General features: G+C 38.7%; 2 protein-coding genes, 2 long non-coding RNA genes and 1 pseudogene across 4 annotated transcripts; 2 read left to right on the top strand and 3 right to left on the bottom strand.

Moving 5' to 3' along the window:
- Positions 1–154: 154 nt before the first annotated feature.
- LOC112734351 (chloroplast sensor kinase, chloroplastic-like) lies at positions 155–4,009 on the bottom strand (annotated as a pseudogene).
- On the bottom strand, positions 3,925–6,428 carry LOC112734353 (GDSL esterase/lipase At3g26430). The gene is made up of 4 exons (XM_025783623.3): positions 6,076–6,428; positions 5,298–5,537; positions 4,872–5,081; positions 3,925–4,790 (listed from the first exon to the last, which is right to left on the bottom strand). Exons 1-4 carry the CDS (start codon positions 6,098–6,100, stop codon positions 4,093–4,095), a joined length of 1,173 nt encoding a protein of 390 aa, XP_025639408.1. The 5' UTR covers positions 6,101–6,428; the 3' UTR covers positions 3,925–4,092.
- Positions 4,521–5,778, top strand: LOC140182319 (uncharacterized). The gene is made up of 2 exons (XR_011877969.1): positions 4,521–4,655; positions 4,888–5,778. It is a non-coding gene; the product is annotated as an uncharacterized lncRNA (long non-coding RNA).
- LOC140182321 (uncharacterized) lies at positions 6,130–7,235 on the top strand. The gene is made up of 2 exons (XR_011877970.1): positions 6,130–6,267; positions 6,425–7,235. It is a non-coding gene; the product is annotated as an uncharacterized lncRNA (long non-coding RNA).
- A 2,288-nt stretch (positions 7,236–9,523) lies between these two features.
- On the bottom strand, positions 9,524–13,412 carry LOC112734352 (eukaryotic translation initiation factor 4B2). The gene is made up of 3 exons (XM_025783620.3): positions 11,842–13,412; positions 10,069–10,503; positions 9,524–9,861 (listed from the first exon to the last, which is right to left on the bottom strand). The coding sequence occupies exons 1-3, from the start codon at positions 13,011–13,013 to the stop codon at positions 9,837–9,839; spliced, it is 1,632 nt and encodes a 543-aa protein (XP_025639405.1). The 5' UTR covers positions 13,014–13,412; the 3' UTR covers positions 9,524–9,836.
- Positions 13,413–14,412: the final 1,000 nt, after the last annotated feature.

The following is a 14,412-nucleotide window of genomic DNA, read 5'->3' as shown; positions in this document are numbered from 1 at the left end:
GCACAATTAATAATTTATTTATTTTTCATATTATAACCTACATGAACTGATATATATGTGTGTACTAAAAAATTGAAAAGCAAACTTTTATATATCCACGGAAAATCATTATTTCATTTAATTATTAGCTAATTTCTCTTGAACACAGGAGGGCTGCTGTCAAATTCCTCATCATTCTTCAGACAAGTTCATCTATTCTTTAAATCCGATACAAATGCTGAAGCGTTAGGCGCATGGTCTCAAACCACAATCAGTGTTTTTTTTTTCTATTATGCAATACATTGTTTATTGTGTACATGGCTAACAGTAAAGTCACAACGAACTGAACTATGTACCACAACGATGTTTACGAGCTATACACAGGACCAAATACACATCACTGATTCATTTAAGAACTATCAATATATATGTACCACCCCTTATTTTCTTACTGTCATTCATTCCACTTTGTGAAGCATGATCCTGATGCTGAATCTTTTCGAATGCATTCTGTGGAACTTCAGATAGAGGCTATACCTCTTGGGATGCAAGGCTCAAATCAGAGCTTTCAATTGCAGAGGGAAGCCAGAGTTCTACACGAGTTCCACCAGCACCAAGAGGAGCATCTTTGGTCCGAGGTGATATAACACGCACCACACATCCATAGCTCTCTAGTATCTCACGGGCAACACTCAGCCCAGCAACAAAGTTCCATGTCATGTTGTCTTCAATCATGTCTTCGGCCATGAGTTCTTGTCCATACGGTGTGAGTGAGCGCCTTTGTGTCTACAGAAAAGAGATCGCAACCAACAAGAAATGTTTGAATAGAACTAGAAGCCAGTATAAATGGACTCAAAATGAAGAGATTCAGTAGTTTACCATGTAGTGCATATCAGGCCCATCATCATCAATGAATACAAGGGCACCTCCTGCCGGTGCAGCAGTAGACACGATTTCAACCTTTCCCCCGACATGTGTGCGTAATAAAGCACCTTCGATAAGATTGCTGAAAGCCTGGCGTAAAGCAGGTTCTTCTACAGCAGCTAGCAAATGTGATGAGAGCTCATTTAGTTCTACTACACGTTTTTGATTCTGGGCTAGAGGTTTCACAGCATCAACCAGGTCTGCCAATACTTCAGAAACACTGCATGGTCTTCCTGACATAACAGAAAACCGTAAGCAAAAGAAAAACAGAAACCAATTGTAAAAAGGAGAGAAATAAATATCTAAAGGCCAAAAACAGAATACCAAAAGAAATAAGGAAGTTAAATTAAATATACAAGATATTATTGATGGGTTTTATTTCCATCTTGAAGGGGATATACACCAAATGGACCAAAAAGAAAAAATTATACACAGGAAGAGAACATAACATCATCAAAAGAAGTGAAGAACCACGTGCATTATTAAATTAATAATCAACCAACTAAACCTACCTGATTCCTGGTTGTAATGGAGCTAGAGCCAAAGGTGGAAGGGGCATCTCTATATCATGGGCAGTAGCTAAAGAATGCGACTCATTATTCATTTTATTTGTAGACCCATCCCTTGGAAAACTATTTAATAATTGAGATTTTGACGACTCAGCAAGTATGTGAGTTGAACCATTCATTTTCTTGATTGCTTCTTCATTGTATCGAACTATATTAGCCTGCAAATTGGACAAAAATCTTCATTCAGCACAATATATACATATAAAGAAATTCCAAATAAGGAAAGAATCATTTTAAAGGGCATACATGATCAAACTCTAAGTCAAAATCTCAATCTAGGGGAAGGCTCGTGTTCTTGTAGATCAATTGAGCATTAAATTATGTTTAACCAGTCTTGGATCCTTTGTTGTGAGAAATAATACAAGAAAGCATAAGGCTTTGATAAAAGATAGAGGAAGAGACAGTAAAATTGTCAAGTTTGAAGATATCCCAAGCTAAATTAACAGGTTATCAGCATATAGAAATTACAGAGAGAAGTACCTTTGTCAAATAGACAGCTTCTTGGAGTTGCTCCAAAACATCTCTTAGTCGATCACCTTGCACCAGGATATCCTCAACAATGTCATATGAAATCTGCCAAATTACTGATTTAAAAGATAGTTTTCTTTCATAGAACAGATTTCAGCATACTATTGGCATCCTATAACCATGCTTAGATAGGACGTGTAACGTTTCCATCAACTATAATTAGAGAAAGTACAAACCTGACTTTTCTTTGTTTGAGTAGACAGGATTTTACTTAAGGTTTGAATGCTCAATAGAGGACCACGAATCTGTTTAGAAATTTAGTGGAAGAAATGTTAGTACAGGCCAAAATAGGAAGAAAATAATGATAAAGTAACAATCAATAATAACTCATACTTGCTCGACCAGGTCACCCATCCTAACATTATTTTGCCATGTTGATTGCTGAAGTAACATTGCTTTCTGTAAAAGGAACAAAAAGTTGTACAGTAATGCAGAAATCAATCAGAGGCAGTTACACTGCATGCCTAACGCTAAGAGTCAGTCTCACTCAATAAAGTAATTGATGAACGATTTTAAACTTAATTAAAAAATCGTATTTTCAAGTAGCATATGTTTAGCGAATTGGAATAAGGTAACTCCAGCAGTGTACAAGCAATTTAAGAACATCCTAGCATTTCATATTCAAATAGTAATGAGCTAGAGTCATGTTCAAAAGAGCAAGATACAGTATGCAAACCTGATCCATTACATACGCCATGGCCAGAGATTGTGAAATGTTGATGGCATTCGATCGTTGTTCGGGAGTGAAGTTGTACATACCAACCGGCTCATCCTGGACTCGAAGAGTTTGAATTTCCCACGACTTCTTGTCTATATCCAAAAAAGGAGGCAAAGAATAAGCTTCCTCAACAGACATTCGGCTATCGCGAGCACCACTCTGAGGCTGATCACTCCTTTCCACCTCCAACACAGGAAGCTCGGCAACCAAGAAACCAACAACAAACGGATGTTTCACCATGGGAAGAACCACAGCATTACATTCCGGAACAAATTTAACCTACAATTAAATAACATTCACGCACATACAACAATGAAGAGCACCCTAATAATAATAATGAATAGAAGCAGAGTGAATGATAATGAGTATAAGGCAAGAAACCTGCAAGTTGGAAAGTGCAGCCTCGGTGGCGCGCAAGCCGGCAGGGATGTTGAAATGACCAACAAGAATGACAACGGCGCCGTCTTCCTCAGGCTGAGGATCTCCAGGGTAGAGAGCAACCCTCCGTAGCTCCAACTGATCCATCACATAACTTCCAGCTGGCCTTACATAAACCTAAACAAACGCATTATCATTCAGCAATCTCTTCCAACATTGAATCCGAAAGTGAATATAGCAAATGGGAGAACGAACCGAGAGAACAGCTTCGGGGACGATCCTGCGGAAGAGGTGGAGCTGCTGAAGGCAGAGCCTCTGGAAGTCGGGGCTGGGGAGGAGGAGTCCGCTTCGGTTGTCCTTGTCGAGTCGCTGAGCGAACTCAACGGGCGAGGTGGAAGCCTTGCGGATAGCGGCGGAGATGGCGGCGGCGGAAGCAACGGTGGCGGGGGAGTCATGGGAGTCGTGGACGTCATGGCGGAGGAGGTGGCGGAGAGAGTTGTCGGAGTCGGAATTAGGGTTAGTGGTGTTGGGATTAAGAGTGGTATGGAGGAAGCAGCAGGAGGGTTTAGCGAGGGAAGTGGAGGAAGGAAAGAACACAGAATTGCGAAATAATCGGCTACGGTTACTGTTACTGTTATTGCAGTTACAGTTACAGAGGGAGGATAGCGTGGTAGTTAAAGAAGATGTGGCTATGGCAGAGACTGGCATTTGGATTTTGATTAGGGTGCTCCTTGCTACTTCTCCTAAGCTTTTTTGTGTTTTGCAGATGCAGTTTCCGTTGCTGATTGTTATAACCACACAACACTTGATATTATTTATGGTTCTAGATAAGCAAGCAAAATAAACTTCATTTATGAGCCACTTGTGGCCACAAAAGTTACAATTTGGTACGGTTTGTCAGCACTTGCCAATTCTTATCGAAGTTTCTCCTTTTAACATATCATATCATCCCATGAAAGCTACGTCCATGGTAATGATTAGTACACAATAATAAGATCAAAATTCACAAGCCATATTTAAAGGCAGGGGTGGATCTGAAAAGGATCCATTGGCAATTTGTTGGAAGATCCAGTAATTGGCAGCTTCAGTGTAATGGATCCCATCCCAAATAATTCTGACACTTGGATCTTTGCAGGACTTGGCGATCAGCACCTTCTTTCCATTCTCGACCTTGGTGGCGCCACATCTTGCAGCGTTATTGTAGTTGTACTTCCCTCCCTGCCCACAGCATGCTATCACCCCATCCTTGAAACCGTATTTTTGGGCATTGCTTATGAGACTGTACTTCACTCTGTACACGTCAACATAGGTGATTGCTGCCTCGGGCAGCTGCTTCCTCAGCTGCATAACCGTGTCTTTCAATTTGCGGTTAAAATACTGTGCAACCTGGTTGAAGGGTTTGGCGCATCCAGATTTGTCTATTTGATCTGAACTCATTGGATAGCGATCGAGCATGTAAGGTAGGCATCCGAGTGGGCCTGTGTTGTGGATCCAAAACGACCTTCCACCTTCCTCATACACATTCCTTATGACATTGGAGAACTGGGTCAAAACATCAGGTACATATGCCTTCACTTGCTCTGAGGTCATATTTAGCTTGTAGCCAGCAGTGATATCATTTTGGCCAATGTCAAAGGTGTATAAAGCCTCAGAAAAGTACTCCTCCTTGGGCAACAATTCCCTAAACACGCTTCCTATATTTATTGCATAACATGAGTCAGATTACAATACATGGTTCCCTTAATAAACTAACCACTTTAATGTTTGCAAATCACCTCGCTTGCGAGCCAGTTTGGATCTTGCTTTGAAATCAGAGAGCTGCACAGACTGAACATCAAGGGAGATGGGGCTATATCCACTCTGAAACAACGTGGTATTCTGATGTCTGACAGTGGATCCGGCGGTTGCGAAATTCACTCCGTGAGTGAAGTTTGAGCCGACAGAGTCCAGGTAAGCACTCAGATAAGGCAAATCAAAGCTTTGAGCTGGAGAAATATGGAATAAAACAGCACAGATTCTGATTAACATGGTCGTACATAAACAAACAAAAGATAAGATTGTCAGATCTAGATCAGACAACTGTAATCTAGTAAAACATCCATATCCTCTTATTATTTCACAGAGGCAACACAAATAAGAGAAAAAAGGAAAAAGAAAAGAAAACATCACTGATTAGTGTAATTAATGAGAATGGTAGTTACCTATGAAATCAATGATGAGGCGACCGTCGGAGAAGCGTCCGGCAGGGGAGTGGAAAAAAGTGATTCCATTGGGGGGCGGAGCAGGCCCAAAAGCTGCTGTGAGGCCACCCGTGTCTGAATTGGAGTCCCCTAAGTTGAATATGGCCGGAAAACTGCACTCTCTACCATCCACAACTGCAATAACGAGCGTCGTTGATATTGCAATCCATGACAAAATATCTCCCCATTTCTTCTCTCCCACTGGATCCATATCATAACGGTGAGCTCCAATTTCAAATGTAAAAACTACAATTATTCACACACTGGGCTGTGTTGACTTCATCAATTATTTAGTCAAACAAAAACACACACACAGAGGTCCATACCCTTGATTGTCTTCACATGTTTGATCATTAAAACATATTCCCGACGGTCATTGGAACATTTATTTATCATCTGCTCTTTTTTTTTTTTTTTAATATAAAAAACAGTTGGCACCATATGAATTGGATCTTTCATCTTGGGCTCTTGGCAACAAGTTAGAAAATGGATTAATGCAACTGATCTTCCAGTAAGTGGCTGTATAGCTACGACTCAGGGCATCAGGGAGAATTAAGTCGTTAAGAATTTTGTTCTATAACCCTGGGAAACACAATTCCCCTTTCAGTGAAAAATTGATTTTCTTTCTTAAACAAATAATTCAAAACATTCTTTTTCTTTTTAGTATTTTACAAGATAATTTTTTCAAAAAAGCGGTAACAGCTCTGCACCAACTTGTTCGTAAGTTTAGTAAACATACCAATTAGGTAACTTGGCCTCGTCATTTCCTAGTGTACGAACTGGAGTTGGTACTTGCACAAACACTCCAATACCTAAATGAGCAGAGGGATATCTATTTGGTGACGTCTGTGGTGAAGGTATGCGACTCGTGGCTAAAGATGGCCAAGGCGCAGTAGCCACTCCCAGCGAATGACGGGAAATTTTGTTTGGGGTATGGTAAATTTTTTTCCATTGCTAAACCAAACTAATTAAGAAGTTGGGTAAATCAGTCATTTTTAGCTAGTGCGTGGTCAGATTGAAAGTGTTAGTGATATATCCCTTTTTAGCCCTTCTGTTGTTCCGTTTTTCTCAGAAGATGTCTTCTTCAGGACTGGATAGTGACGGGGATAACTCCTCTGAATTTGATGGGTGGACTAGTGATTCACAGGATGAGGAGGACTCAACCGGATCGGAGTAGATGGGACAACTATGAGATTTACAACAAATGGTGGAGATTGTTTAGCGTCGTTGACAAAATAGAGAGCAACAATCGGACTCCAAAATCGCTGATGAACCTCGAAGGAGAAGGCGTCGAGCTTCTGTCTTGACGCTCCCAGCAAGTCGAGATCGAGTGGGTGATTCAGGCGGAACAGAGGCATCGCCGGTGAAGATCTAGGAGAAGGCGTCGATGCAGGCGACGGCGGGAAGATCGGCGACGGTGAGGAAGCAGACAGCGGAAGGCAGCAGGTGGATTGAAACCGGCGAGAGGCTCGGTCGCATAGTGGAGATGGAGGCGTTCAGCGTTCTTCGTTCGCCGGGTCGGGTCTTAGGGTTAGCGATCCGGCTCCTGCGATTTGGGCTTGTCTGTGGGCCTAGACCCTGACAAAAAAACGCAATAAATGGTGGAGACAAAAACTGAAATTTAATTTAAAAAAAAAAAATCGGCTAAAATACGGGTTTAAGAATTGAATAACCCTGTATAGGGGTGTTCGCGGTGCGGTTTGGTTCGGTTTTAAGGGAAAAAGTCATCCGATCCGAATGCTTAATTTATGTGCGATGCGGTTTAGATTGGATGAAATTTTTTTGGAAATCCGATCTGATCCGATCCGATTACAAGCGGTTTGGATCGGTTTGGATTTGCGGTTTTTTAAATAAAAAATTAAATACATATAACAAGTTTCAACATCAAATTTTAAATAATCAACAATGGCATAACAAGTCTTAACAATATTTTAAAAAACTAACGATAACATAACAATAGAAATAAAATTATAGGTTAGTTAAAATAAATAAATAAATAACATTTTCAACATAAAATATTTATTAAATAATAATAATACATGAATAATAGAAAAATGTATAACAAATTGAACATGTTATAAGTATAATTGTAAATATAATAATAAAATAATAATATTATAGCACATTATGCAGTTTAGATTGGATTGGATCGGTTATGAAAAGTAGATCCGAAATCCGATCCAATCCAGCGGTTTGCAAAAAATAGAATCCAATCAAATCCGAATTAGTGCGGTTTTAATCGGTTTTCGGTTTGGATCGGATTGGATGAGCGGTTTAATTTGGATCGGTTTGGATTTGAACACCCCTAACCCTGTACATCTAAGTCTTTTTATAAATCAAATTTAACTAAGTTAAACAATAAAATTTGGAATAATACTAGTTATAAATAATTTTTGTTAAGTTAGACTAATCTGTTTAACAAAAAAATTTTAAATGTGTAGTATTATGCAATACTAAATTTTTTTTTTACTATAATATTTGTATAATAATTAGTAGATAAAAAAAGACTATGATACATATCAAATTTTGTTAATGTTTAAATTAAATAAATTTTATTTTTAACTCCAAAACAAATTTTTATTTTATTTTGTGATAATATCATTCTTTTACAATAGATAATTATATAATTATTTCTTTAATCACATTTAAGTGAATTATTCATAATTATTCTTAAAATTATTAATAAATTATCTAATATAATTTAGATACGTTAATTTATAATTTAAAATTATACGCTATTTTATTTAAATTAATAGGTTCTAAATATAAATATTAAAATTTAAAAATTATTTATTCGATCTACATCTAACTATTACATTTAAGATAAATCTAAACAGATCTAAAAATAGTAATTAATCATTGTTGTATTTTTAGATTGAAATTTTTTATTTATTAGAATTAAATTATAATTTTTTTTAAATAGATCATTTTTTTACACAAAAGATAGCTGACTTCAGTAAATAGAGAATATATTTTGTTTTACAAATCCATAATCACTTATATTGGACTAGATTAGGAAAAATAAAAACCATAATGTTTTATTAAAATTTGTTAAAGTTTGTCTACTTACTTGCAAAACCCAAACGTAAAAAATATTTTTTGGGCAACATAATTACAAGTTTATTTTGCAATAAATTCCTGCAAATTATTGTGCTCCACACCAGCCTAATAGACTCATTAACACTAAGTCACTAACCATGAGTCAAAGCAGCAACCATTGTATCACCTCCGTCTTCATCCCATAAACTAGTCAACTCTTGACCATTTTTATCCACCACTTTCCATGTCACCATAGAACTTTTCTATTTAGTAATGATTAATAAACAGTGTACCTCCTTTTTTGTGTCTGGGGCTCTGTTTAAAGGATCAATATCTAGATAACGGCTTTGTGCCTTCATTAGTTTGTTAATGGAATGCAAATTTCTACGGTTTCACGAATAACCATTTTAATGAATTTATACATTTTCCTTTAATTGCCTTGATTCGTGTAACTTTCTCAAGATCTCTTGATTTACAAAATATGAACCTTAAGACTTGATGTCTTCGGCTTACGTAAGTCGTTTATTCTTTTGGTGGACTTAGACTCGGTATAGAACACAACTATTGGCATGAACAATTTTAAGATGGCGGTTGATAGAAGTCCACGCCTGTTTGATAAACTTTTGAGGTGGAAATTATGTGGGTATAGATGTATTTCACCGGACCACGTGTTGCACTCTCTAAATTCTATTTCAGAATCAGCATCATCAGCGAAAGACAATTTCTAAATCTTCATATTAGTCATCACCTTTTAAGATATCATACTTCAAAGTTCAAAATCCTATTTGTGATACCACCACCACGACATCCATGTACAGGAACTCACGGATAAACAATGGTAACTCATTAGTGTATAGACAGACGGTGCTGTGGCGAGTACTATTGGCATTGAGATGCAATTATCATGCTTCCATGGTTGAACCAGACGCGGGAGATTGTACCACGCTGTAGAATAAAAAAGACTTCTCGCAAATACTAAGTGACGTCAAGACCGGTTGGGACAAACCAATTTTGCAAAAACTGAATGAATGGGAGGGAAAAAAGGGGAAGAGAGAGAGAGAAGGGGGGGGGGGTGTTAATGTGCTTCCAGTGTAGTAATATCAAAACATCAAATAAGAAGATATAAGAAGAGGGAAAAGAAAGTGGAATATCAGAACAAAATCACGTTAACTAGCAAGTTTCATAATCTTCAATAAAATGAAGTCCTAATAAAATTACAGGCTATCTGCCTTCAACCAGACACCCAAAAAATTACCAGAAGGGGGGCAAAATCAAATTTACAACGTTTTAAGATGTAACAATAGACAAGGCAAAAGTTTCAGTGCCAGTACTCAATGATTGTTGCTCCAACTCCTGGAGTAATGAACAAAACGATTAGAAAGGCAAGTAAAAGGACAAAATAGTATCAGCTTCTGGTGATCAAAAGTTGAAGATAACTCTTAATCCACACAAAACTGCTGTTCACCATCTCTCTCTTGACCTTGACCTGTAAGATGGCAAATATCAGCACTTCTTGGGCCCAGAGCAAAAATGTACAAGGTATATATGTATAAATAATGAAAGTCACGGACAAAATATGCAAAATTCAAACAGGAGTGGCAGGACTGAATTCTGAAAATGTGTACTTGTGTCTTGAGAGAGAGAGAGAGAGAGAGAGAGAGAGAGAGAGAGCAATGCAGCTGTGTATTCTCACCTATTCATGTCTCTGCTACTCAAAAACCCTCTCCTGTCCTTGCTTCCTCGATATGATCTTTGGTCATCATTAGGACCCGCCCACGTATCACTTGTGCCACGGGATCGAGGTCTGTCTGCAGACTCACCTCTAGAATCCTCAATTGAGATTGAGCTTGATCGAGAATGTGGCCTATCAGAATAAACAACAGACCTTCCTGCCGATGAACCTGGCCTTTCAACAGCTTTCTGCCCAAAACGAACTTTGTCATCCAAATCACGTATAAGATGTTCAAGCTCCCTCTCTTTCTGCAATAATATTTCCTGTGTACTGCTTTGTTCTGCATCAGTCTCATTTGAAGATTCTTTATTTGAATTCATGGTAGACTCTTTCTCAGCTTCCTTCCTCAAACAATCAATTTCTTCTTTTAATAATTTTTCTTCCTCTGTCTCAGGCCTGAAATGTTCCTCAAGAAGTCAAGGATGTAACATAACATGTATATTTGATAGATCAATAAGTTGCAAATAAAGCACGATCTAATTCATTATACCCAACTTCGCAGCAGTTTTATGCATGGCAATATGGATAACCAACAGTGAGAACAGTATAGAAGATTGAAAACTAAAATTATTAGTAATTTGTGGAATTATAGAGTTATGGCAAAAAAGAACGAGTGAATGATGACTTAACAATGCACCAAATACTCATATATAAAGGTGATTAAATAACATAATACAATACTTCTATATTTATTCCAATAATTAGGCAGTGTTACCGCTGCTACAAGGTCAACCCCACTACCAGTAGCACTGAATGACCTTAACATACTCTGACCAAAGAAATGCCTTAAATCCCAATATTTTCTTTCAAGCTTAACCATACTAGTTATTACACATCTTAAAGCTTGTTACAAATATAACAAGCAAAAAATAACAGAACCCACCAAAAAGAAGTCACATGACCTTTGTTTTCCCCAAATCTTAGTCTTTCACATAAAGCATAATGATCCAAATTGTTTATAAACAAGACAAAAAGAGTATTAAACATAAGGTCATTTTCAGAACAATAAAAAAACAAACATTGCTTCATTAATGGCAATTTGGTGTTTTAAAATTGAATTTATTTTTCGGAACCACAAAAACACAAACATTGTCTCATTAATGCCAATTTGATATATCATGAATCATGTTTATTGTTTAAACTATTAAATTTTAGGTCTCTTTTAATCGCTTCAGCTGTGTTTCTCAAGGTCTCCCACTATCTGATTTACACTCTTACGTGGACTTCTATGATTCTTCTCCATGCAAGAGTTAGGGTTCTTTAACCACACGCTGCTAAAAGCTGTTGCTGGATTATCCTTGATATTCCAAAATCTCTAATCCCTAATCTCTCATTCGACCAAAAGAAATCCACCTGAAGTGAAACACTACTATCTTCCCAACAATTTTCTGTGTATCCATAATTCCATACCACTAAACATGACAATTTAAATTCCTTAGAGCCTGTCAAAAAGTTTATCATTATCACTAATAAAGCAAAAGCTGAAAAGGCTAGCAACTATTACAAACTTACACTACAATTTTGAATGAAAACATGGAAAAGACAGAAAAACATAAATAAAATATGAAAAGGCACAAAAGATGGAACAACCTGTCCACAGTTCTAGAAAATGAAACCATTACCGCATCACCAGTGCCAGTGTTGAAATGCACACTCAATCAACATTACTAACGAAAATCATAGCATGAAGATCACTGGGAAACAAGATATAAAGAAGGGAAATGCAGCACAAACCTGTCAACAGCGCGATGCTCCAAATCAAGATCAACCTTCCGCCAATCAATACCTCGCTCCCTCAGCAAAAGCTCCCTGGGTTTGGCATCCCCAAAAGGATTCACCTTGGGTTTGGGCTTCGCCACAGCTTCAGCAGGCCCGACACTTTCAGAGCGGTTGGATTGGGCGCTGGAAGGCCTGCTGGAGTGTGCACTCGAAGGCCGACTAGTAGACTTCTTCGCATCCAAATCTGTTTCCAGCTTCTTCCAATCCACTCCCTTCTCTGCCAAAACTTCCTCCCTCGGCCTCGCCGCACCGAAAGGGTTCGGCTTATTACTTTTCACCACCGGTACTTCATTGGCAGAAGCATCGCCTCTCGGTGGTTCCAACACCAACTTCGGCCGCTCCTCGCGCACTGGTCCCCTCGACCAGCGATCCGACTGCTCCCCCCGCGGTGGTCCCCTCGTCCAGCGATCTTGCTCCCCGCCAGAATCGCGAAAACCGGAACCAAAAGTTGAAGATCTGGCGGGAACAGGCTTCTTTCCAAATGTCCAATTATCTACCTCGTCAGCTCTAGAGCTACCACCAAATCCACTACCTCCGCCTCCGCCACCAATGCCACCACCGCCTCCGCCGCTGCCAAGAGAACTATATCTATTCTGCCGGCCGGAATCGAAAGACGACGGCAATTTCTTCCCCGAAGCCCAGTTATCCACCTCGTCAGCCCTGGAAGGTTGGTCGATATCTGAAACCCTAGGACTCGGACCCCTGCGCTCATCTTCCAATCCGCCGAACGATCTCCTCCCTCCGCCCCAGGAACCCTCGCCGTTCCCTTCGCGGTCCCTGGAGCGACCCATCGAAGACCCACCGGAGCGACCGTAGGATGAGAACCCGCCGCCGAGCCGGTTGTACTGCATTTCGTCTGCGGACCGCTCCTTCGGCCCCGTCGGGAGACTGAGCATCTCGTCCTGCGTCAAGCGTTTGGACTCCAACGCACCACCGCCACCGGAAGTGTAGCCTGCGAACTCCGATAGCGTCATCTTCTTCTTCTTAGGCTTCGCGTTAACGGCCTCCTTGAGGCTTGGGAAGGCCTGCGGGTTGGCGGCGGCAGCGGCGGCGGCCTCCCGCTCCTCCGCTTCGGCCCGTTCAGCTTCCGCCGCCCAGTTTCCGATATTGCCCCAAGGTTTGGACATGTTGGGTGAATATCTCTCGCGATCTGATAAAAGAAAAATTAAAGAAAAGATAGAGAGTGTGTGTTATTTGTCTTAATTAAAGTTTCTTGGGTTAAGATGTGAAGCGGGGCTCCGTTAGTTGGAGCCGGTGCTCCGAGAACATGCGGAGAAGATGGGAGATGAGAGAACGAACCAAAAAGATGATTCGATGAAATGAAAACAAATGAGAAAATGGAGGGTGCGCGAGTTGAGTTCTATGTGCCTCAAATGAAGTGACGTCACGCGCGGATCAGGTAATGGAGTCACAAACGCAGTTCCTTTTATTTAGGAAAAAGAAAAACACCATTTTACGGGCCTAAACAGTTAAACGTTAATTAAAGATCCTCCTACCGACCTTATGAAAGACGTTATTATTGATATTGATCTACCGGTAATTTTCTCCCACAGTTTTATGTTTGCTTCTTTTTGTTTCTTGATATTTTGTGATACTGTGCGTTTAACGCTCTGGCGCCTTTAGCAACCGTGCTAATTAAAATGCTAACTACTTTTGGTGAGCATAAAAGGCTAAGTAGCGTAAATGAATGGGTGAAATGGAAGTGAATACTAGCATTAGATTTTGATTATTGGAGTGGATTGCATGATAAATGTTGCCCTAGGTCCCTTTTTATTAATTCATGATGATGACCTTAGGCTTTTAATATTATTAAGTCACAGTTTTTTATATCATAGTGCTTGGCCTTCATTAGTAAAATTAACACCCTAAATTAGCACAGGGATATTTACTTGCATTTAGAGCTAACAAATTCTCTAATATACCGTCAATCGTCAAATAAATTATTTTGTTTAATGGATTAATAAATAGCTTTCTTCCATTGGTTTTCTTGTTTGACCGATGGACGACAATTTGCAGCAACATGAAATACTATATGAATATATAAAATTTTATGCGTCCTTAAAAAATTAGTTATTAAATTAATTATTATATATTTATATATAAATATATATTATTTAATTTATTTTTAATATATATTTTATATTTTAATATATATTTTATATAATTTAATTGATGAATATATAGAGAAATAATTTCAAAGTAAGTCTATTTTGGGAAATGCTAATTTGATTATTAAAAAAAAGGCCAACAATCAACACTTATAATGAGAGAGAGGGGGAGGGGGGGGGGGAGTAAACATTGTTACAATAACAACATGAGAAAAGAAGAATGGTGAGACAATTCAAACCTTTTTTCTTATAATTATTAATTTTTGGCTCCCTTGTAATGTCAAATTACTAACATTTTTACTTTTAAAACACCCCCCTTCCCCCAAAAAAATTGTAAATTTGGTCTTGAAGTGGGTGAATTTAAAGTTAACAATCATGATATATGTATATCAATACATGTTAAAGTATAAGAAATAAC

The sequence above is a fragment of the Arachis hypogaea genome, chromosome 3 (assembly GCF_003086295.3).
Source record: "Arachis hypogaea cultivar Tifrunner chromosome 3, arahy.Tifrunner.gnm2.J5K5, whole genome shotgun sequence".
Classification (NCBI taxonomy): domain Eukaryota; kingdom Viridiplantae; phylum Streptophyta; class Magnoliopsida; order Fabales; family Fabaceae; genus Arachis; species Arachis hypogaea.
The sequence above is the reverse complement of the archived record's forward strand: the minus strand, read 5'-3'. Positions and strand labels throughout refer to the sequence as shown.

Coding starts and splice junctions, on each gene's coding strand:
- LOC112734353 (XM_025783623.3), bottom strand. CDS start 6,100: ATGACGAGGCCAAGTTACCTAATTG. Junction 5,538..6,075: donor GAGGCCAAGTTACCTAATTG/GTATGTTTACTA, acceptor ATATGGATCCAG/TGGGAGAGAAGAAATGGGGA. Junction 5,082..5,297: donor CCTCATCATTGATTTCATAG/GTAACTACCATT, acceptor ATATTTCTCCAG/CTCAAAGCTTTGATTTGCCT.
- LOC112734352 (XM_025783620.3), bottom strand. CDS start 13,013: ATGTCCAAACCTTGGGGCAATATCGGAAACTGGGCGGCGGAAGCTGAA. Junction 10,504..11,841: donor GAGCATCGCGCTGTTGACAG/GTTTGTGCTGCA, acceptor GGAACATTTCAG/GCCTGAGACAGAGGAAGAAA. Junction 9,862..10,068: donor AGTAGCAGAGACATGAATAG/GTGAGAATACAC, acceptor GCCATCTTACAG/GTCAAGGTCAAGAGAGAGAT.